This window comes from Mchenga conophoros, linkage group LG7 (genome assembly GCF_057382185.1).
Source record: "Mchenga conophoros isolate Kocher_MC1m ecotype Shallow Benthic linkage group LG7, M_conophoros_male_GT1.1, whole genome shotgun sequence".
NCBI classification, from domain to species: domain Eukaryota; kingdom Metazoa; phylum Chordata; class Actinopteri; order Cichliformes; family Cichlidae; genus Mchenga; species Mchenga conophoros.
The window spans coordinates 13,982,875-14,008,404 of NC_140532.1; the positions used below are offsets into that span (position 1 = coordinate 13,982,875).

Below are 25,530 nucleotides of genomic sequence, written 5' to 3' on the forward strand. Positions count from 1 at the left end.
AAAACAACTTCATAACATCTAACACATCTAAGGTGAGAACACTCTTGAGGAGGTGAGAGTATCACTGTCAAAGTCTACAATCAAGAAACAACTTCATAAATGGATATCCAGAGTTTTTACACCAAGGTGTAAACCACTGGTTACACTAAAGATCAAGAAGACTGGGTCAGAAAGTCAGAAAACAACCCAAACCATACTGCAAATGCAACCCAAGAGTTTCTTGAGGCAAAGAAATGGGATACTCTTCAATGGCCAATTCAGTCACCTGGTCTTTGTCATTTACTGGGGACAAAACTGAATGCATAAAGACCCACAATCAAGTCCTGGCAGAGCATCTCAAGACATGACACACAGTGTTTGGTGAGGTCCGTGGGTTCTAGACTTCAGGCATACTTAAAGACCAAAAATATCCTAAAGTTGTGTTGATCTGAACACAACGCAGCCAGAAAACCAGCTACATGGCCCTGAGCCCAATATAATGTGTAATTTCTATATGTAATAATGTTTCTAACTTAACACAATTCTTACATATTTAAATACTTAAACTACTAGTTTAAATTTGGAGCGTTTTGGTGCTTTGAATCAAAGCTAAAACTTCATCATGTGTGAATTTACTGTGATCAGCACTGCATTTATTCCCACCCAGCAAGGCAATGCATGTGATGTCATCACAAAACTGCAGAAAAACTGTATTTTCAGTAAGAAAAAATTCCTAATGAGGTCAATGGGTCAAAGATTAGATCTAATGCAAAATCGTCCTATCTGTCATCCTATGTAAATGCAATTGCAGGCTTTCCATGTTCTTGTAGTTTTATTATTTACTCATGTCTGTTTAGGTGAGGACAGACTGAAAGATGAGTGTCAGCATCATTATTTTTGTCTTATTTCTTTTATGCTATGTTGATGCTTTGTCTTCACTCTTCATAATCTCATAAACTTTATTAGATTATTGTCTAAAAATTTCTAGTTAAATTCCATGTTTGTGGCTCAATAAAAAAAAATGAAGTAGAAAACAAAATAAACAATGAAAATAATCAGACTTTTCAGCGGAGAAATAAAAAGCACATATTGGTGCATATGAGTTTCTCAATTGTTTGTTTTTGCTTTCTGTAAAAACTTTACATACTAAGTGCAGTGGGTGTGAATAAGTTTTTGTAACTTTAACTTAAAAAGAGAGATGGGTGTTTCGCCTTTAAGAGTTAAGAAACTTGAAACCTTGTTTGCGCAACAATCAGTGCAGCTCAGCCGCCAAAGTGTCTAGACTAGCACATGATGGTAGTCAGCCAATGGCTCCACCGCTCTCCTCGGGGGCCCCGTGTATGTGTGTGTGTGAGTGTGTGTGTGAGGAAGAGAGAGGAGGGGGGCAGAAAGAAAAAGAGCGAGAAACGGAGAAAGAACGGGATCTGGGCTGCAGTTTGGTTTAGATCTGAGCAGAGAAGCAGGAGCTCTACTCAGCCCCGGATCGATCGGCTTCGTAAAGCTCATTTCAGCACGCATGGACGTTTTGTTTGGATTTTAAAAAGAGAAGAAGTGCACTGACATCTCGAGAAGAGGGCAAGGATCCTGACTTTGCGCTGCATTTTCTTTGGATTAAAACGCATCGAAGTACCTCATGCTCTACGTGCCGGTGTAGAAAGTAGAACTGGGGTCGCTAAAAGTCGGGAACTGTTTGAGGCAGCGAGTTGTCGTCTTGCTTTGGAGGCTGTTGGCTTTGGATTATATTATAGAGTATATCACTATATGTTTTCATGTGTTCAGATTATTTTTTTATTTGCTTGTAAGAAAAAAAAGGCTGTAAACAGTCCATTCCACAGCGATCCAGGAGAATAAGTCACAGTTTCATAGCTTGTTTATTTACAGTATAATCGGCTGAATTCATGCCTTTTGATCGGAATGCTGCAGTGCATTTGTTGCTCGGTTTTGCTGTTGTAGATGCAACAAAATCTCCTTAATTCTAATGTTGCGGTTTTGCCACCAATGCTCGTCACTTGGCTGTGCATGCACTGCACGGCATTTCACCGTCATTAATGTTTTGCAACGACCGGAGAAGTGTCTTTAATATTAGGATATCCGTACAAGAGTAATAATAAAAAAAATCCTTATAGATTTTCAAGTTGTCGTATGTTCAGGACGAAACGCTCAGGTCTTGTGCGGCGACTGTGGAGAAGCCGTTTGATCCCAGATAAAGAAGGAGAAGATGGAATTGGCAAATCTGGTGAGGGCTGTAGGGACGATCTGTTCAGCTACAACCCAGAGAAAATTCCCAAAACGGAGTTCAGACCGATGACCCCTAGCGGGTCTCTTGTCTTGGACATAGGGGGTGTGTGCCCCGTGGAGAGCAGCGACTTGAGGGTCACATCGGACCAGGATGGGGGTGCCGCGTGTGCCCAGGAGCAGGGCAGCCCCCGCTCGCTACAGGACAGCGAATGCAGGACGGTGACGTGCTGCTTATTTAAAGACCAGGACCACTCCGAGCTTAGGGGTGCAGAGACGGCTCAGGGCACCAGGGGTCCGGGGTCGTGTCACTTCGGGCTGAGGAACCTTGGACCAGGAGAGAGCGACTCTCCGGAGGCGCAGGAGGCGATGCCACGCACGGTATTAGAGCAAGAACTGAAATCAGCCACATACGCTCTTTTAAAACGGCTCAAGGAAAAAGCGCTGGATACCTTACTAGAAGCGGTGGAGTCCAGAGGAGGGATGCCGAGCGACTGTGTTATGGTTTCACGGACAGAGCTGAGATTCGGCGGCCATGTGGCATCCCCTCAGCTGCTTGTGTGTAAACTGTACCGCTGGTCTGACCTCCAGCACTCTGCCCAGCTCAAACCGCTCTGTGAGTGTAGGAGCTTTGGGGCCCCGGACAGTCCAACAGTATGCTGCAACCCCTATCACTACAGTCGACTCTGTGGGCCAGGTAAAAGAGTCTGCCACACAAACTGCATGCATGTTGTACCACAAAGGCCTGCAATAGCTTAAATGACAACAAAGCACTAAGCATTTGGGCATCTGCACTTGTTTTGCATGAAAACGTTCCTCAAAGTTGTCTCTGTATTTTCACTTTGACACACCTTTACTGCACAATATTGCGTCTTTTCTTTAATTGCAACAATTTCATTTAACTTTCAAACATTTTCCATTTGATTTAAAGGCAGATCGTGTTAGAGTTACAAGCAGAAACCAGCATTATTTAGGGGTGGGCATTAAAGGGCCTTGGAAATTTTTCTGTCACACTGCCTTATTTGTCCTGTTGTTTGGCTTGGTTTCATACCCTGTGATAGAGAAAGGTTGGCCATTTGATTAAACAGTTAATGATTACCAAAGCCATCTTTACTGCAAGGTGAGCAATAATAATAAGTGCGAGCAAAGGGACATGCACGAAGATTTGACAAAGCATAAATGTGGGGCAGATTACTTAGATGATACCTTGGGTAATTTTATTATATTTGTGCAGAGCGTGTGTTGAAAACACGCCAGGATCTGCACAAATTTTTCAGCAGTTTATTGTGCCTGTCAGTTTTGACCCAGAATGTCAAATTTGAACAGCTCTGTTGTTGCAGAGCTCACTTCAGTGGCCTGTGACATCAAGTTTCCAATAAAGGGGAGTTTGTTTGTTTGTTCCACTGTCCATGTATACAGTACTGTGTGTACTGTGTAGTGTGTCTGAGCAAGTCGGTGCCTTCAGAGTGACTGCCAGTACCTCTGTTTTGACTTTTTGTGTATGACATGTATGTGGCTGTTTAGAGTTACTCAGAGGTACAGCCTCGCTGCTGTATGTCACTTTAAGTGGCGTGTGCTGGAGATTAAGCTTTATTTCCACAATCAATCAGCTATCTATGGCAGAACCTCCCTGACCTCTATTAAACACATTAGATTTTGGCAGTGGACGGGGTCTACGATTTGAAAAACCTTAAACGCAGGGCCACTCGACCCCGCTGACCCAGTGACAACGCCTGGTATCATGTGTAAAGATGCAAGCGTTAGTATTTCTGTCCCTTCACTGGCACAGGAGGAGGATTTTCCATAACATCCATGTTTACTAGAGCCAGCTGGCTGTGACAAGCACTTCAAAGTCACAAGTTTAACAATATCAGAATTCATATTGAGCAAATGGGGGAAACTGATGTGGATTTTGGCTCTGGTTTCCTAACACGCTGTCCAAATCAATCAGAACCAATATATGTAACCTCAAGTTTGCTGACAAACCTTACTGTTTATTGGTTTGAAAAAGATCAGTTTGATAGACAAGAGTGTGATATTTGTTCCGCCTGTGCTGTGGGATTTTTCTTCTTTCTTATTTTTTTGCCCCCACTGAAACTACCAAGATGAATTATAAGAAGAGGGAAAGAGGCACGTACCCCAAATTGGGACTAAGGCTTGTAGTAGACATAGCTCACATGCGCTCATGCGTGGCCCAATAGAGCTGGTATTTCTTTCACACTATTCACAAGGGGTGGGGGGTGGGGGGGGGCTTTGAATCAAGACCTTAATCACCGGGTTTTGACAGTGTTTGTAGACGGGAATGTAAAAAACAGGGTTTTTACAGGAATGAAACTCAGTAAAACAAACAGGTTTTAGTGTAAAAGAAGTCAGCCCTTTTGTAAAAACTAAGCTAAAAACATAACTGTAGCTCAGCCTACTTAAGATTTATCTAAAACTATAATACTGTTCAAAGTTTTACACACGGGATTTTAAGGAATAAAACTTTATAAAATGTGAAGCAGTGAGCTGAGATTGAAGTGGACAAAAAACTTTTCCCTTTTATTTCGCCAGGCATTATACTTTTCGAATGAGATCAGTTTCAAGTTGCGCTTTAAAAGCCCTTTTGTCCTGAGGAGGTCCCCTCATGCTATTTAGGTGAAGGAGTGGTGATAATATACAGTTTGCATACTACTGGCGCCAGACTGACTAGCTGTGTATCTGAGTGACTGAGTTCAGATCCTGGCAATTACTGCCGCCACTCTTAAAGGACCCACTGCTATTATGCTTTTCTCCTTCCCATTTTCCCTGTAGGCGAGGTCACTGTGTGCTCGCAAAGTTTTCTTTCCTTTGTGCTTTCCTTCTTCTTGTGCAAGTTACTTTCTTCGTTTCACCTTTTTATTGGAAAAAGAAAAAGTCAAGGCGTTGAACAGAATTAAGTTAAAAAGAGATTTACTCGTATTTATTAAAACACTAACTAAAAGTTAGGGTTAGTCTGTGGTCATATTAAAGACTGCTCAGCTTTAATAATATCTCCTCAAGTAACAGAGACAAATGAAGGGAGTGTTTCGCATTGGTTTATTAGCTTTTTAACTAGCGTTTGAAGAAAATGAATTTATTTTGTAGCGCAGACACAGAGCTGTAAGAGTCAAGGTGCAATCTGCCGTTTCCTCTGAAATGTTGTGTGTTGAAGCTTCTCTTGTGGCTTGACTTGAGCTGTGTATGTGAGCTATGTTTCTTGCTTTTACTGAAAACAAAAAGCGCAGCATGACTTCACACAGAATATAACGTCTGGATAGATCTTTGATACTAGAACATTATCTAAATACTAGATCATTATATGTGTATGCCTGTGTAAAGTATAGTCTACGCAAAACCTTACAGTTACCGGCCTCTAAACATTTTCACCAGCGTCAGAGGTTTTCACCCCCTAAAACATCTTTCTTACATCAAATTAGTGCTTAAAATACAAATGCTGTGTCGCAAATGTTAGATCTTCTGAAACCTAGCTCCACAAGTCCATATTTTCTCACGACTGACTTAACCTTATGTTTTACCTTCCTTTTTTTTCCCTTTATAAGGTTATTGACATTACTGTTTTGTGTTACAGAGTCACCCCCACCTCCTTATTCAAGGCTTTCCCCTAATGAAGAACACAAGCCACTGGGTGAGTGACAAACACAGTTGAACTCTGTTGCGCCTCAGTTCCTCATCTTCATCTGAATCCTGCTATTAGCACTTGCACTTTCTCTGTTTGGGAGTGCTGAAGAATCGTTATGACTGATGTCTAATGATTTTTGTATTAATAAAAATAATACGAATTAAAGACCATCGGAGCCTGTAAATTGGAAATAGCACGGTCAGTCGCTGTTTTAACAGGAAGAAGCACAAATAGAGTAATGCGGAGAATTGTAATGGCTGTAACAGGGCACCATGACTGGCAATTTACATGGTAGCTTTGAGATGAGACCTGTGCCAGCTTGTGGCATAATGTCAGCATATCAGCTAGAGCCAGGCAGATAGAGGTGTGGCCGGCCCATATAATTCAACCCTGCTCAGTGTGTATTTGCATGGGTTGTTTTTTTTTTATTTTTTTATTGATGATCAAGAATTGCTTCAAATTCCTTTGAATGAGTTGATTGAATTGAATGATATAATCGCATTGGCCTTATTTATTACGGTCATGTCAAAATGATTCAACCCATCTCTAATATTGCTGTTTTTGAATCACTTAACAAATCTTTAACGCCACTGAATTGGTTCAAAATGCAGTTAATCTTTTGGTAATTCAATTTTAACGCGCTCATAGTGTTTCATTAGCAGACACAAATATATCTATGTAGGTGCTTTAGCTCTCTTCCCTGCGAAGAGAAAGAATAAATTATTTCATTTTATTAAAGCAAGCAGTGGTTTAACAGAAGACTAACCTGGGGCTGTACGATGTTCGGTGTATGAAGGGCAACACATAGAAAATACAACATGGAGATGAGTCCCTCACTCAGTGCAGTGGACTTCCAAGGAATTAAAGCTTGAGTGTTTTTTAAGTGTCTTTAAGTTTAAATCTGATTTGCAGTTTTAAATTTCATTTATAATACTGCATTCAGTGTCATAAGACCCTACGCCACGGCCTAACACAGAAATAACTATGTGTCATGGTGATGCAGGCCCCGTAGTAGTAATGCGCCATGTAAACACAGTGTATTGATTAGCACATGGTTAATAACTGTTACACAAAGTGTACTAGGCTGTAATTGTATCCAGCTCACAATACTAATGCAACAGCTAGTACTCTTCCAGTGTTTACATGTGCTGTTTCGCCATTTTCACAGCTCGGACAAACTGTGTATAAACTTGATCAGTTTTAATGTCTTCTCTCTTACCTTCATTTCAGTTAAAGTAATTGTTGTTAAATATTTATTATCTCTGAGTGGCAGAACAGTGCAGACATACCAGCACACGAGTACAAATGCAAACAATGACATCGCCCACTGTGTCTTAGACTCCACGCTGGCCTATAAATCAAGCTTTGTGCGGGATTTAAAGAAAGCGGTGGCAGCATGAAAAACAAATATTAGTGAGCTGGAAGCATTTGCACATGAGATGCAGGATAAAATTCATAAAGAGAGTTGTCAGGAGATTGTGAGACTACCTTTAATGCTTATTGGAGGGCACAAAGGCCAAAGGATAATGTTACTAATCACTGACTTTGGGGTCTGACTAATTTCGGTCCTGAGCTTTTTACTGTTAATCTCAGCGCTCTCCTCAAAATCAGTCAAATATGCTGTAATACAGAGAAACTGACTGTCTACAAATGCAGGGTTTCTGCTGTTGTATCAGCTTATTAGCTAATTATGAACAAGATTTAAAAAGAAAGACTTCTCAGAATTCTTTTTTGTATTACTAAATGAATGTTTGAGCAATGCTGTTTGCAGCTGTACTGTATGTACTACTCAGAGACTACACCACTGAGTGTCTCTGGCTGATGATAAGTAAGAATATGGATTACTTGCCTGCGTTGTTAGTAGATCAGGGGTTGATTTCTGCCTTATTCCCCACAGATCTGTCAGACTCCACATTGTCTTACACTGAAACCGAGGCAGCCAGCTCACCAAACATCACACCAGGAGAATTTTCAGGTACGTGTTTTTGTTTTACCTACAGTGGACAAATGAGCAGTTTTGACATGTTTTTTTTTTTTTACCAGTTTCCCAAATTGATTAGTAGAGTTAAAATGCATGAAGTGCCAGTGTGTAAATACTGGTGTGATGTTAAATACGGTTGCTGATTATGGGTGGTCAGAAGTTGTCTGGATGTTTGTGCATACATGGATTTAAGTTGTGATTTCAGCTATATTTCCTTCCTGACTTACTTCTTAATATATGTGTGAACTGCTGTTTGAAGTAGTGGCACATCAGCTCTCACTAGCACTTATTACTCTGATTGATTCTAACACTTTCTGTTAGATGAAGTGATCCGTGTGGTAAAGATCAATTATAAATAGATTAGGCACTTTGCTTTCTTCCCCGAACTATATTTGAAATTGGTAGTTTGAGTAATAAAGATCATCATTTAGTTGTAAACAAGAGCGTCTTTCATGCTGATGCGTTTGCCTGTGGTTGCCCATGTTTTTTGCACAGTTGTCTGCATCTGAATATATGAAGCTAAATGCATACACTTGCATTGGTAAACTGTAATATTTCCACTGTAATAAATCAGGGGAGCTTTGAGTGTGGCATCATCCTGTTTTTATGGCTTTGAAATGGTTAAATTGAGTCTAGCTGGAAAAAATGTGTCTGGAGTGTACTTTAACGACAATTCAGTGCTGTTCTCTGCACAAAATTGAGTGTGTGAGGGGGAGGTTTCATTTTGATGGTGTATTTTATTCTTTCTCATTAAGGACCATTTCAAACAGTCCAAGCTTTAAAGATAAAGGTTTCATTGTGAGCAGTGCAGCGGTTCAGTGGGGCGTGTGCATTGGCTTCAGAGCTGGCCTCCCCTCCTCTGTTTTTCTTTCAGAAATATTTGAGTGGGATCAAACTGTAATAAGATCCAAGCTTGCTCAGAAACACACACAAGCACACGTAGTTGTCCACATGCATGTGCACAGACACACATACAACCCTATCCAACCTCCAGCCTGGCTGTAAATGGGCTGCAGGGAGGGGTGGGTTCACGGAAATGGAGTTGCTCCTGTGAATGGGGCCACACCAAAGGAGGCGAGCAGAAACTGCCCTGTCCTCTGATGTGAAATGAAACTCTCCTTTCTCATGGCCCACAGTGAGCATGCCTCCCCCTTTCGTACTAGGGTTCTAGCCAGCATGCGCAGTGTCATGTGGACAGGGAGTCAGACCTCTGATTTTGGGGGCTTGCAGGGAATTGCATTTCCTGTTAAGGGGTCTGCCATGGCTCAGAGGCCAGGACACTGAGAAGTTGACATGGCTACCTGGCACTGAAGCATTCAGTCAGCGAAGGCCCCCTCCTCCCCAGCGCACAGGCTGTCACCACCTCAGCATGGCCTGGCGACACTCCCTGAGTCAACAAATGAGGGGCTTGTCAGAGCGCGCACCACAATTCCTCAGAGACTCTGGTGAGGGAGGATCTAGACATGCTAGGCTTTGGTTTCTTCCAACTGTTTTTGCAGGCCAGGCCAGATCATTCTGCAATGACTGTGATAAACTTTGCAAAATGAACTCAGGAAAGAGAATGACCAGGGCCCAGCAGAGAGTTTTTCTATACTAAGAGGTTTCAGATACAAAAGCATTTCCATGTAGAATAAACATCAGCATCTTGTCAACGATATAGAAACTCCATCGTGAATAAGCTCTATTTCATCGTAACACCACAAGCTTGAAGGCCTCCATATAAAGCCTGCATACAGTAGGTCTGATTTAACATAAAACCTGCAATGCATGTTGTCATGTTATCCTCTGTGTAACATGCTGCTGACCTGGAGATGACTTTCCTTGTGAATCCCCCGCCAGCTTAGGTAGAGAGAGTGTCTGTGTGTAACCAGAGTTGTGTGGGATCCAGACTCCACCCCTCATGCAGGAACAAGTAAACCTCTTAAAAGCAAGTCTGGGGGGCACTGGCTGGGTGGGGTGCAGTCAAATAGTCGACTAGAGTTTGCAGCCCTGGGCTACAGAAATACCCGCCGAGCATTCTTTTGCGTCACACAATGGCACAGAAACAGATCGGAACTGGTTGGTGTGGTAGATAAGCTTGTTCTGCCACTTTACAGAATATATTCAGATCAATTTGAATAGGTATACTCCTTCTACTTCAGATTATTTAGTGTTTGTAAATATTCCATTAAACCAGTACGATCTATATCGTAAAGTTCCTGTTGCAGAGTTACAGTTACAGTTCAGATACATTCACCTGATCCCTTTGGTTAGTTTGTGCAGTTGTGCACTATGCTAAAATGTTTTTCAAAAGCTTCTCCATGTGCACAATGTTGTATTCAAGGTCAGTTTTATTTATATAGCACCAAATCACAGCAACAGTTGCCTCAAGGCACTTGATATTGTAAGGTAAAGACACTACAATGATACAGAAACAGGGAAAAGCCCAACAATCGTACGAACCCCCATATGAGCAAGCACTTTGGCGACAGCGGGAAGGAAAAACTCCCTTTCATCGGGAAGAAACCACCAGCAGAACTAGGCTCAGGAAGGGGCAGCCATCTGCAACGATCGGTTGGGAGTGTGGGGAGGAAGAATGTGTGTAATATTCATACCTCCTGATCCTATATGTGCACAGACATTTGTACTGTTTGCAGGATTTATTTAAAAGTGGCGGTGATGTCAGTTCACATCATGACTGGGTCCAGCTTTTTAGTAGATAATGTAGCTTAATGCTTTGTGAGTGTGTAGTGCTGCCTCTCACATTCTGCCTGCACATGCTTCCTCACTGCCTGGGCCTCGTTGTGTGGACATCGGTACACAGCCCTTTGATGCAGATCTCATTGCTTCCTGTATGACTGTCTGAGGGGGGGTTTCTACGCATCGACTTTATTATGTCAGTCACATTGTCTCTGACATTGGGGGCTCTTTATGCTTGTCACTGCTTCATTATATTGCTGTTCTGAGCAGCCATAAATGTGAGATATTTTTGCACTGGTACTTATTTCAGTCGCCAAGGATACATTTTTTTTTATTTTGGCTGTTGGCTTTTTTTCTGAGTAATTGTGACTACATGTAGTTATAACAGCATCTGTACTATTTATGTACAAGGAGTGATGCAGAACTTTCCTTTGTTTGAGCCTGTTTTAAGACAATGGCTCCAGTCTGCCTATATTCATCAGCCACTGGAGGGGTGTCCTCAATTAAGCCACCGGGATTTATCCATGTAAGACAATTTATAAAGGGTCATGCTGCTCTGAGCCGACATCACTGGTGTGACTGGTTGGACTCTCTCAGATTATAGTGGTTAAGTGACCAGAAGACATGTGTAGTGAGAAGGGTCCTTTTTAAAAAATGATTTTTCTCTTTTCTTCCCTTTTGAGTGAAGGGAAGTAGGAGGAGGGAAGCAATGACTGAAAGTTGCTGCTGAAGGAAAGAGGGCATAAGCAAGTAGTCACGGTTCCCACACAATAATCATAGATTGCTCCTCTGTGTCTGCCAGCCTGTCTCTGGTGGAAAGACCAGTGCTGTCTAGATGTCTTGTCTGCAGACAATCGCTGTCTCAGGTCCACTCTGCTATTTCTTTCTGGTGGAACGAAGCAGTTGGTAGATAGATATCTTTTGTCTCACTGATATGAGGCAACAGATATCTATTTTGCATTCACATGTATAAGCTAAGCGCATTAAATTGTTCTTATCGGAGCTGGTTTCACGAGAAGGCGAGCGCTAAACATCAAACCAGTCACTCTGTCTGCGTCAGACAGTGGAAATGCGTGGAATAATTAGACAGTCTAATCAAGGCATGTGATGCATCTCTTGATTAGAGCAGATTAGACTGGACACATTCCTGTTGATCTGACTTCGAAGGCATGTGAGTCCCCTTGTGCTAGGATCTAATTAAACAGAAATTAAATAAATTAAAAGGCATGTCTACTGTACCAGCCCGCTCTTATCAGAGGGTGTCGGAAACTGCCATTTTGTCAAAGCCGCTGGCATCCTTTGGTGTCTGTCTTGTGACACTCTGGGCTTATGGCAATATTTAGACAAGTTTATTACTCCAATCTCATCATCGTATAAAATTCGCCAACTATGCAAAAAACCTAACCAAGTAGATTTGGTGCGTAAAGCGAGCCGGCGAGTGAAAGGAAAAAATAAAAACAAAGGGCAAACAAAGTAAAAAGAGGTAATTAACAGGACACAAACCATTTTGTCCCCACTGTTAACTTTGAATTGGCTTTTTTTTCTCTCTCTAGCCTAATTGTAACCCCTAGTGCCATCATATAGGCTTATTGTTTTTGAATATAAATAACTGTCATCTTGCATCTCTATCATTTGCACACGCTGTATATAAGACATCTGGCCTTCTCGGTGTAGCAGCAGGACCCTGACAGAGGTATGGTCTGGCATATGGTCTGCTGCATCAGCATGTTAGCGATGTCCCCCTCCCTCATCGAGGCATGAGCCCCTTCCTCCATCCTAAAGACCCCAGACTGATACAGCTCCGGCTCATCTCCCCTTGCAGCCTGGCTCATGGCCTCAGGTTTCCACCGCAGCCCAGAGCCTTCCCAGCGCCTGGCCGCCCACACTCCCTCAGGAGCCCAAATGCTCCAGGATACGGGATGTGGAAATAATGTGACTCGAGTGCTTCCACCCTGCCTCCCGAAATCAGGTTTTGCGGATTGTTTATTTGAGGGGAAGGAGGCCTCATACAAACATCCTGTTTTAAAAAGCTGCCTGGGTTTTGTAGCACTGCAGGGCGGTGAATTGCCCCTTTGACAGTGGGGAGAGACTGAGGAATGTTGAAGAGAAGGCCAGCATCTCAGGGGACATGAGGGGGCTCTCCTCACCCGTTTGTCTTGTCCAGTTTGCAGAGTCCCATTTTAGGCTTGGGGGAGGTGGAGCAGGGTTATAGCTATACATCCTGAAGGGTCTGGTGCTCTATTCTCTGTGCAGCGGTGTAGGGCCTGTACCCACAGTCCTCGTCTCAAGTATCCGTTCCTGTCCTGGGAAGCTGGCTTCCGTTTCCCCTTACGTAACACTCATACACACAGAAAAAAAGAGCCATTGATAAGAGCGATAAGGCCATTTTTCATTTTCCCTTTCTCAGCATTGTTAGACTGTGGTGTGTCAGAAATTTGCTTTCAACTTTTTCTGGCTTGAGTCATGACAGCGAGGATTCTCAGTAGAGTCCAACAGACGTTTTTGCATTTCCAGAGGGGTCATTGTGCATATGATATTATTGTTTCTCTTATGTGCAAAAGAAACTGTTTTGGCAATTGTATACTAATGTTTCTACCTTTTCGTTTACAGCTTTTTGACCTTTTTGACCTTATTTGAGGCATTTAAAGGAAGACTTCAGTTTATAGGGAAGAAATCTTCCATGTGTAGGCTTACTGTGTTCTGCAGAAGAAATAGGAGTTTGAAGTAGGGCTGCCACGATTTGTCGACTAGTCACGATTACGTCGACTATCAAAATCGTCGATGACTGATTTAATAGTCGACGTGTCGTTTGAAGCTTTGTAAGATCGCAAAAGACGCAGGAATAATAGCAGGATTTAAGAGTGTAATAACGGACTGAAACAGAAGATGGCAGCACAGCATGTACAAGGATGCCAGCTGCCGTTAAACCCCGAAGAAGAAGAAGCAGCTGTGTCCCAGAATTCATAGCGCGGCCCAGCTTAGTTTCCAACAATGGCGGTAGCTAGTTAGTTTTAATATTACTCTTATTATTCTTTCTGGGTCACAAAATAAACGTTTAACATATTTTCAGGCGAGAATGTAGCTGTGTAAACCTCAAATATCTGCTCAGTTTATCAGGACACCACATATTTTCAAAAGCGCTCCGACGTTTTCGGAGACGTCTGTTACCCACTAGCTCGATAGCTAGCCGGGGGCTAGGTCACTAGCGCCGTGAGAACACCGGACTCCCGGCAAATTGTTTTCAAACCCACCGCCGTCTTTCGCGACTCAGGTTAAATATATATGAGTCACTTAGATAAATTAAAAATGTTATTGTTTGGCTTTTTTTTAGTATTTTATTTGTTCCTGAGTAAATCGGTTTGGCTGAGATTAAAGTTATAGTTTTTACACAGCTGAATAAACGTCAAGCAGACAGCTGATTATCAGAAGTGTGAGATGCTGGAGAATTTACTCCGGTGTCCTGTTATATTTTAGATAGCAAGGAGTTTATTAAACTTTACCGAAACAATCTGCAAATTTTATTAAAATTGAATAAACTATCATCTTGTCTTTATTTTTAGTTAGCACAGACCTTAAACACTTAAAGCTGTAAGCTAATGATAGTTATATAAGAGCAGATGCTGCTGGTGCAATAAGCTGTAGTTTTACGTCCAGTGGATGATGATTCAACATTATGCACTCCACACTGTATATAAATGCCACTTGTTTTGCACATATTCAACTCTGTATATTTTATATATTTTATTATTATTATTATTATTATTTTATTTTATTTTTTTACTATTTAATTTGTAAAAATTAAATAGTAACACACACACACACACACACGTAGGAAAATATTTAGTATACACATCCAGAAATGCATACACTATTATATATTGTACATATATTTATTAGTTTCAGGTTGGCCATTCTTGTATTTTGCTCGTTTGTGTTGTTGTGTTTGCACATCTCTGTTGCTTGTGGGGCTCGCACACAAGAATTTCACTCGCATGTGCTGTGCCAGTGTGCCTGCACATGTGATGTGACAATAAAAAGTGATTTGATTTGATTTGATCTGATTAGTCGACTAATCGCATAAATAATCGGTGACTAGTCGACTATCAAAATAATCGTTTGTGGCAGCCCTAGTTTGAAGTAAGCACCTTTTTATTTTCTTCAGTTATCGCAGCAATTCAGAAATTAGTTTACTCTTTGTTGAGCTTTTGTTCAAATACTCATTTGTTTTGAGAGCTGATTTTCAGTTAGTATTACCCAGAGGTGGGACCAAGTCATTGTTTTGCAAGTCTCAAGTAAGTCTCAAGTCTTTATCCTCAAGTCTCAAGTCAAGTCTAAAGTAATGTCAGGCAAGTCAGAGTCGAGTCTCAAGTCACTGGTGTAAAAGTCCGAGTCAAGTCACAAGTCTGAAATTTTGAATTTCAAGTCCTTTCGAGTCTTTTAAAAAAAAACAAAAAAAATAATGTTGCAGTTATGCTAAATGTAAATATTAGACCATGTAATTTTTAAATCTGTGTTTTTCTCAACACATGATAAAATTGTGAACTTAGAAAATATACACAAATTGTGAAATTGCACCTCTATAAAATGCAGGTCAATTAAACCTAGCTCCAAGAATAATTTTCACCGACAGTTCTGAGATAAGCTGCATGTTATTCTTGGATGTGGTTGTAGGACCGGCTTTAAAATCGCATGACAAAAATATCATACATAAATAAATGATTTTTTTTTTTAAATATCATTTTTAAAAAAAAAACTGCATCACCAACGTAGCCTGGAAAACATTTGCTAGTTAGATGAAGTCAGCTATCTCATCATAGCATATTTATATGCATATTTATAATCATACGGTTCTTGGAGTGAGTGCATACACTCATGAAGTTTAGTAACTTCAGGTCACTGCAACAAGCCCAGGTACAGTTTACCGACGGATGGGTACAGGACCTTGAAATGCACCGTGTAGAAAGTAAAGACCATCGTACGTATCATAAGTTTACCAGTCTCACAAATCGTCGTCATAAATACACATTCGTTAACAGTTTATTAATAGGACCTTTGAGCTCAATGGTAATTAATTAGCAGTGGAAATAATTTCTGGTAGCATCACAGAAATGTAGCAGTGACAATAATGCTGTATGCTGTAATCGTACTGGACAATTAGTGATACAAAACAACTGTTTTATCCTGTGAATAAAAGTATATGTTTTTGTCAATGTACCATAATAACAGAAGCGAAACGCAATATTGTGTCAGGACAATTCACTATTTATGCACAATAAACAAAGAAGCGACAATTTCTGTTCAGACTTGCTTGTAACCTATATCACCAATTATGTTAAGAAAAATGACGCATTAACTACAACAGCAGACTGACCTTCGTGTAAATGCTTGGAGCAGACTAACCTGTGAGCTGGAGTGTTATGGGACGTTATATTTGATCTTTGAATGGCTGCAATCCAGGCCACCCGTCGCGTCTTTGTTACTTCGGAAACATGGCTCGAACAATTTCTCTTCAACGACGTAATCCGATAACAACCGATCTCTTTACCCGTCAGCTTCCCGTGGCTGTCATGCGACCGGCTATTGCAGTTAATAATACAACGGCTTCTTGACATTTTTGTGTTTCTTTTTATCGCTGTGTAACTGATTTTAATTGAAAGTCTGCGTGCGCTAGTACCGCTTGCCACGAGTTCCCAGAATCCTTTGCGGTTCTACCCGTGAATGTGTCATACTGTGTATGGTTGTGTGTGTGTGACAAATAAAATTTGAATTTGAATGACGTCACATTTTCAATCTCTATATAATATGCATGTTAAATTTTATATTTGGGGTAAAATATCAAGTCTTTTCAAGTAAACCGGTTCAAGTCCAATTCAAGTCCCAGGTCATTGGTGTAAAAGTCCAAGTCAAGTCACAAGTCTTAGAACATTTTTTCAAGTCAAGTCTAAAGTCATAAAATTAATGACTCGAGTCTGACTCGAGTCCAAGTCATGTGACTCGAGTCCACACCTCTGGTATTACCAACACAGGCCCTAGATGCGGTGAGGTAATGTGACCTCTACGTGCAAAGTGAAAGCCCTGCTAATCTAAAGCAGTCCTTGGAGAGGCCTGAAACCCCTTACATGTCAACAGAAACTAGCCTGCTGAGCTTAGTATTTAACTGTCTCGGTTTGGCAAGCCAGTATGGTGCCATTGCTGCTGGGTGTTTGATTAACTTAACTAAAGGACTCCCAGATAAATCTATATCCTCGTACCTGACCGAGCCTCTAGGCTCACAGTGCTGTACTTGTCATTTGATTTACAGAGTGGACTGTGTTTCTTTTTAGGCCTTACCACACAGAAAGTACAGTCAGTAGAAATAACAGGAGGTTTGCTCGGTGTGCTATAATTTTCTTTTTTGCCCCATATTCTACCTTAGCAAATAAAGTGAGTGAGCTAATCTTGACATGTGCACAGGGAGGCCATCCTCACTCCCTTCACACTGCAGCGCAGCACCACTCTCCACCAATAGGGCCATTCATTCAGCTCGGGGCAAAGGGTTAGAGCAACAAATAAAGAGTGTGCAATGCCATTAAAAATGTATGGAATGCCCAACTGTTAGTTTAGCATTTTAGTGTGCCTCCCCTCAAAGCTGAGAGGGGGAACAATACTTCCATTCGAGCTGGGCTCCGTAAATGAGCTAGTCTTGCGTCCACAACTGGCATAGAGTAGCGAAGGAGGTGCCAGTTGTGGATGCTGTTTTTATTTTCTGACCATTTCACCCACAATTATAAATCCAGACACAGGCCAAGGCCGGCTATGATTTAGGCCAGCCTGTGGCCTGATTGCAAGCAAAAATAGATTTAACCCCCCCCAGTCCTCCCCAGAGGAGCATTGACAGTTGTGCCTAAACCTATAGCCGTCAGTATTTTTAAAACTCAGAATAGCCAGCACATTCTTTGAGCTTTGAGAATGCTCTGTGGATTAACTGTAGGGGCCCATGTCAGTTGACATCTCTACACGAGACTCTTGCTGCTGGAGGGAAAAGATAGCTTATTGTGTATTGCTAAACAGTAAACTCCTAGTGCTTCAAGGAACTGGTTAATTTTCTCTCTGCATGTAAACTGAGATAGAGCGCTTGGATTTTTTCTTTTATTTGGCCTCTTTCCTTATCTTGAACATGGTCTACTGGAGTCTACTGGAGCTATATCTTCATTCCATTACCTTGTCTTAACATACGGCCAAGTATGATAGACATAATTTGGAGCCTTTCATCTTGTTCCTGAAAACTGATGCCGTTTTATATCTGACAAGAAAACCTTTATTGTTGAGTACAACTTGACAAAGTAGATTGTATTGTGAGATCAAGTTTTGCAAGTAGTAGTTGTTACAAGTTGTAAACAGGCTTATGTGAAAACTCTCATTTATTATGTTCCCCGGGGAAAACTGTATTTACTTTTGTCGTGTGTTTAACTTATCTTTTATTTGTGTGCATTTCTAAAGCCTTGGCGGTGTGGCTCAGTACGTGCAGTCAGCCTGTCGCATTTCAGGGTACGGTTTAGATTAGAAGTCTGGCTGTAGCTTCCCCCTCTTCCCCTCTCTGTGACTGCCAACACATAATTTACTTAATGAAATCCTGCCATTCCCTTTAGTTTCAAGATTTTTTGCAGATGTTGACAGGGAAGGACTTTGTGAATTATTGGAAATGTTCACTCCTGCATTTTTAATGAATGTCTTGCTTGTTGTGAACGGGCTGACTTATCGGCGATGAGGTCGGGTGGGGGTGGGGGGGGCAGTTGTCTTTGTTTTGGGAGCCGGTGTCTGGATGCCCGCGGTGGAGCAGTGTGGGTTACACCCAAGCAAGTGTTGTGATTGAAACAGAAACTCTGGTGCCACATTATCCTGACAGAACACATTCTCCTCACAGACTCTGATCCACTGGGTCAATCAATAGAAAACCATTGTTTGAACGGCAAGCGTGTCCATCATAGCTGCTCCACCTCCCGGCCCGGTGGAAACCAAATACCTACCTTTCGACTTAAATTAGTCAGACTAACATAACTCGAAATAATAGAGCTCCTTGTTACTGCTCATTTGAAACCAGGCCTTCATCATAGCTTGATTCCATAGCCTAGCTAAAGTCGCTTTTCTCCTTCCGATATGGAATCTCGGTTTTCCCAGAAGAAAGTTTGTGCACGTTTCAAGCCACGCACCCGAAACTTTTTGACTTCACACGTGATGTCACTGCTGAGGATTAACCAAATGAAAGTCACCTTCTCACTGCTCCTCACCCCCCTCACTCCTAACCAGAGTAGCAAGTTAGGAGGCACAACGAGGGGGGGGGGGGGGTTCAGGAATGTGCAGGGTCTTCTCCACTCAGTCGCTCCAGCCTACTTGGCTCGAACCTCCCTCGCACACTAGCAAACAAACACATTCACACTTGTGCACACACAAACAAGACACACACGCAAAAAGATAGGTTGTATGGGGAGGTGAAAGAGCGCAGCCACCCAGCAGGATGTTGGCTGAGCGCTTTGCTTTCGATGCTCACTCGGACTCGGCTGGCCTTTGAGGCTGCCTGTAGATATGACATATTCGCAAATATCCCCCACAGTTTTTACAGAGCTTTTACGAACCCTGAAAGGCTCTTGAAGCCCTCACTTGGATCACCACCATCGCTTGTGCTCTATGTCTCTGACACATTGCAGAGCTTTGGAGGAAACTTGGAGGAAATGAGCAGCACATTTTCTTCCCTTGAAAAAAAAAATGGAGCCTTTTTCTCTCAAACCAGCAGCCTCACTGACGCGCCCAGATGGCTCCTTCGTATTAGCCTCCTTAGCTTCCTACACCCACTGTTGTTTATTGATTTAATTTATGGATTCTGTTAGTTATCTGCTATCAAGGGTGCAGCACTTTTCCTCCCTCGTGGGGTCATCCCAAAACAGAAACAGAGGGAAAGTGAGGAGGAAGCGGATGACAATGTAAAGCATTCCCGTTGTGACCAGAAAGGTTTGGTGATTGGATTCAGTTTCCTGGGCTCCCACAGCATGTGTGTGTGTGTGTGTGTGTGTGTGTGTCCCCAGCATATATATCGCTGTGTCTATATCACTTGTTCTCTCTCAGCAGAGAAAGGCCAGACCTCAGGGAGAAAAATCCATAGACATGTAGGAGCAGCTCCAGTTAGCATATCTGTCTGATAAAGCCGACTTTGATGGCAGTGATAGCCCAGACGCCAGCCTAAATGTGGCCTGCTCCGGGGTTATAGTCAGCCTGTGGAAGCTATTGCCCACAGAATTAAAGCCATGAATTTGCTGTTTAGTTATAAAAGAAATCAGACAAATGTGTGGGGTGATGGGGCAGGAAAGCACAATAAGAAAGAATTGTAAATTTTCACACATGCACACACAGTCCTCAGTGCTTGCTTTCCACCACAAGTCTAGAGTCTATCAGTTCACCACTAGAGTCTAATAGCTGGAGGGGAATCTAATCCTTGGAACAGAATGAGAGCTTGCTCCTCTCCTCCCTTCAACTGTGCTGCATAAAAAGTCTGGCAACAGTGTTTTTCTTTTCCTGTTCAGCAAAGTTGCAGAGGAATGAGTGCATCTCTGCTAGCCGCTCCGGATTAGGACAGATAAAGTATAATGGGGGTGGCCCTGGAGCTTGGTGGGGAGATGTTAGCGCGGAGGGGAAGCTGTTGTTTGTCTGCCTGTCCCTGACACTCGGCCTCCCATTCATCTCACTCCAAGGCTGCGGAGCAGTGTTTACCCCAGGGCAGCTCTTTTCTGCTGCTCCCTCTGCCCTTTTTTTTTCTCCCTTCCCTTTTCATGCTGTCTTTAAAAGCATTACTGGATGATCATCAAGGATTGCCATTGAAACTTTCAAGCCCTCATTTTTGTGTACTTAACAGTAATTATCCAGACTCGCCCTGGAGTGCAGGGAACTCGTAGCAAGCAGGGTGATCTGCTCGCCCCCTGTTTTTTTTCCAGATGTAAATCTGTGGAAGAGGCTTGGGCAAATTATGTTTAACACAGGTGTACTTAAGGGCTTTTTCAATGGCATGTTTGTCTTCTGTTATAACATAATAAATATGTCATCCATGTTTGCTGTGTTTGCTTATCACCATCATAGTCACCTGCATTGTTACAACCACAGCGGCAGGTTTGGTTGCCTTTTAGCACATTTTGCTAATACTTTTGTATTTTTTCAGTTTGACTACTTCTCCCATTCTTTTCTCCATCACAAAGAAATAAAAACACATTTTGCTTGGACAACATGTAGCTGACACTTCACTTCTTTTTGCGTTCAAATGAGCATGCGTAACTTTTAGCCTCCTAACTTCAAAAGAACTGATATAAGTCCGTGTTTATTGACAGATCTGATGCCCTGCATTTGACACTCGGAATTTGTCCAATCGGAGAGGCCACAGGGAAACAGAAAAATCAACATTTTCCTCATCGTCTCCATGGAGATCACATCTTGTTATGGAAATCAAACACACTGAATTTTGGCTGTGGGAGTAGCAGTTCTTAGATAGTGCTGTTTACTGTGTGTCACTGTACCTCTAAGTGAAGTATATGTGGATACAGGTGTCCTCAGCTACACTTAATTCCCTAAAATGTGATAGTTGGTTTGCTACATTTCAAATCTGTTTGCCTAAAGGAAAACCAAACACAGCCTGTTCTTATCATATTTCTACAACACCAGACTAGATGCTTTATTCCACATACTGTGTTTCCTGTTGGCCATGGAAACGTTTAGAGATCAAATACCACAGATTTATGGATCTCTACTTTTTTTTTGATGTGAGCCTGGTTATGTAAGACTTTAAAATTGATCAGCTCCATCATATGCTTAGCTCATTGCCTCTGGCTGCAGGAACAGGAAGTGTGGCGTCCATGCTGTTTCGGCATCTATTGACTCTGAGACTGACACTAAGAGGAGAGGCTTTTGAGAATAAAATAACAATAATAACATGAGCTACTATTCTAATGGGTAAACGGAGCTGTTAAAAGGTGGCAGGGTTAAATGGATGCAGAGCACTTGTAATTGCTCCCAGCCATCATGGCTCCACCCAGAGCAGAACCTCATGCAGGCCAACATGGAGCCTGAGAGAGTTGGGTGTCCATGCTGTGGCTAAAGGGGAGGGAGGCACAACCATTCATTTCACCTCCACTGAACTGCCTCTCTGATGTCTGAATTTTTAAGGTTTGGTCTGAGTCTTGGTCTGGCATGTATCTACATAATTTTATGACCAGATACTACTAATTAAATCCTCCTTCTTACTCTTATATCAGTTTTGTAGAAAAACATTTGCAGAACATCCAAACATGTAAATCTGAAAATGCCATCTTGACATTGTAGCATGTTTTGAGGAAAATGGAGCTTTGTAAAAATGTCATGACACTCAATAAATCGCACGGGTGTGATAGAACAGGCTAGTAGTGTTTCTGCACAAGAAAAGCACCGTAAAATTTAATCAGGTTATGGCAGACGTGCTCGTTTATCCGTAACAAGCAAATTTAGGACAAAAACATAAGCATGTATGCTGTTTTTTCTCCCCTAGTCCAAACAGGCACGTGTGCAAAAGCACACGTAGACACAACAGAGCAACAGGAAAAAGCACAGCTCTTTCTGTGCTTGCTGTCTTCCGTCAGGCTCAAGCTTAGCATTAAATACATTTTTAACCTTTGTCCTGCTTATTCCTCTTCCTGGTCCTCATAGTCCAACTGACTATCTTTGCACCACGCTATGTGCGAAAACTAGATATCATTGACCAGATTGTTTTTGCTTTGTTCTTTCCATCCAAAGAGAAGGAGACAGTAGCCATTTGGTCTTTCGTGTTTCTGTGCACAGTTTCAAAGTGAGTTTACCTTGATGTCTGGGTTCCATTTGATTTGAGACAATGGACGGCCGTAAACTAGTTGGAGCTGAGTTCTTTGTGTGGCCGAGCGGTGCTGCAGTAAAAGTTGAGCTCAGAGTGGAGGAGCTGGAGTGTGGAATTTACTAATGGCACATGCATGTTGGGGCCCCTGAAGAGAGGGGGTCATTTAAGCCATCAGTGTGTGCGCAAACACACAGAGAGCCTGTCTGCAGCTTCCCCCCACCTCCACACTTCCCCACTCACTCGCTCTTTTCTTCCCCCTCCATAACACAGAGAGCCTCGAACCAGCAGGCGTTTTCTCTGTGCAAGTCTGGTCAACGTTTTTGCTAATCTTTGTATAAACTTTACTAGTATGGGTCACTCAGCAGAAAGATTTAGTTGGGTGGGAGGTGAACAAGGCATTTTGTTGCGGTGTGGATCTGTGATGCTCCACCTTAAAGGCGTTTGTTAATGGGGCGGGCGGTCATTAAGCCCTGAGAGCAGAGAGACTGAAAGGAATGGGGCCACAGGCCCAGGCTTTAAATCCTCTGTGCCAATAGACTCTCTGAAGCAAAATAATGGCATCACTCTGTGTGTGAGTTAATGGGAGCTGATAGCATGAAGGCTGGGGGGTCAGCGGGTCACGGGCTTGTGCTAAGTTGTCAGGGAGCTGAATGCCGTCCCTGGGCCCACAGCAGGGGAAGAGCTGGCTGGAGGGGGAGGGGGACCCCCTGCCTGGCCCTCTACCGTCACCCCCACTCTTGTGGAATGTGAGGAAGACGAGGGAAGAGGAGAAAGAGGCTCCTTAAAACCACGGTTATGGTTGACACATTGGTCATTGCTTGCACGTACTGTGACGTCAGGACAGATGTAAAAATGTTCATACATGTGCTTGAGGCGCACTTGGCTCGCTGCAATCTTGTCCTACACTTCAGACGCACTGCTGCTTTATGAAAATAGAAATGAGTATGTCAACACTGATCAGAGAGGTTAGCTTTCTGCAGAAAGTCTTATCTTCTCCAGCTGTTGCAGCAGTCTAAAACCACATTGATTATGTTGCATGACAACTATGATGTCACCCTGTCATTGTTTTAACTGCAGCTTGAAGTGCACCAGACTTGATTCAGTCTAGATTTTTTTCCCCGAGTCTCATCTTTTTCAAGCTGTTGCAGCATCTTGTTCTCTGTAATCTGGAAATCTCTAAACTCCTCGACTGATATATCATTGAAATGGAAGTAAAGCACAGTTGGGTGTTCAACCCAGCCACGTCCGCCAGGTTACAAAAATCGCGTGGGCAGGACAAGCCAAAACAGCACCAAAGACCAGCATCTGCGCTGTTGTTTGTGAGGGCGACAACTGCAACCATAAACCAGGTGTTACTCTCTGCCGTCACATAACGGCTGTATATATGTAGTGAGGGACCTGCACACAGATTCATGCCTCAAGCTCAGCCACAGCTCGTGACAAAAATGCTTACAACAAAAATAAAGTTATAATCAGAATGAAACCAAAGTGCATGGCACTAATAACGTCACCTTTGACTCGTTTTAGCTATGACAAAGAGAACAGTAAGTCTCCAGGATGTGAAAAACTGGAACTGTTTGTCTTCCATTCTTTTTCTTTCTCATCCATCGAGCCCTGTCCTCTCCTTGTACCACAGATTTTATGAGTAATATAAATGTAAGACAGCGTTGAGCAGCTTCTGAAAGTAGTCAGCAGTGTGTGTGTGTGTGTGTGAGTGAGTATGTGTGTTTCTCTTCGGTATGGTGAAGATCGAAGTCTACCTTGGGAGCAGTAATTCACTTTGGAGTGCTGAGGTCTGTCACTGAAAAGATTTCACAGACTGCAGCCATGAAAACTGAATTAAGAAGCTGATTTAGTGGACGGAGATGTTTAGTCTTAAGATGCCAGGTTTGCTTCCATTGCTAAAAAGAAATTTTCAAAAGTTATTAAAATGTGCAAAACATTTTTTCTACGTTATAACCGTGTCCTCTATTCCACTCTCTAGATTTTATAGTTTTAAGGCGTTCAGAGGGGAACACTTGAGTGTAATCTGGATTTCATTTAAGTAAACAGAATTTGTTTTGGAAGTTCATGTGTGACCAGCAGCTCTGTAGTGTGGTCAGTGTTTAATCCCTACAGTGCCCTCTTGAGGTAGAGGGTGGAAGTGCAGGTCTTTGGCTGCACTGACCTCGCTACACCCTCCACCCCCAGGATATGTATAGTTGCGGTGGTGTGTGTGTGTTTGTGTGTATGTGTGTGTGACAGAAGTCCAAGCAGCGGTATTTATACAAGGCTTAAATTTCAATACAGTGCCTGCTTCAGTATTTATAGTGTGGCCATCTGCTCTGAACAATAAAAAGGGATAGTTAATCCCTTAAAACTCAACCCATCCTTTTTATTAGCCCTGTTTACATTTGTTTATGTTTTTTGTAATGGACATTTCTCTGTCTCTTCTAGATGCCAGTATGTCACCTGATGCCCCTAAGCAGAGCCACTGGTGTAATGTGGCATACTGGGAGCACCGGACACGTGTGGGTCGCCTCTACACAGTGTATGAGCACTCCGTCAGCATCTTCTATGATCTACCTCAGGGCACCGGCTTCTGCCTGGGCCAGCTCAACCTGGAACATCGCAGCAGCACTGTTCAGCGTACAAGAGGCAAAATTGGCTACGGCATACTCCTCAGCAAAGAGCCTGATGGCGTTTGGGCGTATAACCGCAGCGAGCACCCTATATTTGTCAACTCCCCAACTCTGGATGTGCCCAACAGCAGAACTCTGGTGGTGCGGAAGGTGATGCCAGGCTACTCCATCAAGGTGTTTGACTATGAGCGCTCGTTCCTTCTGAGGCACACGACAGAGGCTGACCTCCTGGATGGACCCTATGACCCTAACAGTGTGCGCATCAGCTTTGCTAAGGGCTGGGGCCCCTGCTACTCAAGACAGTTCATCACCTCCTGCCCCTGCTGGCTGGAGATCCTCCTCAACAACCACAGATAACACAGATGGACCCCACAAACTATCCCAAATATCATCTACCTAGATTTAATATAAAGTTTTATATATTATATGAAATATATATTATACTTGTAAATACGGAGTCATTTTTACAATGTAACTATTTATGTATGGTGCAATGTGTATATGGACAAGTGGAAAAAAACGGAAAATGCACTTT

General features: G+C 42.5%; 1 protein-coding gene across 1 annotated transcript; it reads left to right on the forward strand.

Annotated features, from left to right (window-relative positions):
* The first annotated feature begins 1,355 nt into the window (after positions 1–1,355).
* On the forward strand, positions 1,356–25,530 carry smad6b (SMAD family member 6b). The gene is made up of 4 exons (XM_085282269.1): positions 1,356–2,911; positions 5,804–5,860; positions 7,752–7,829; positions 24,811–25,530. Exons 1-4 carry the CDS (start codon positions 2,122–2,124, stop codon positions 25,350–25,352), a joined length of 1,467 nt encoding a protein of 488 aa, XP_085138395.1. The 5' UTR covers positions 1,356–2,121; the 3' UTR covers positions 25,353–25,530.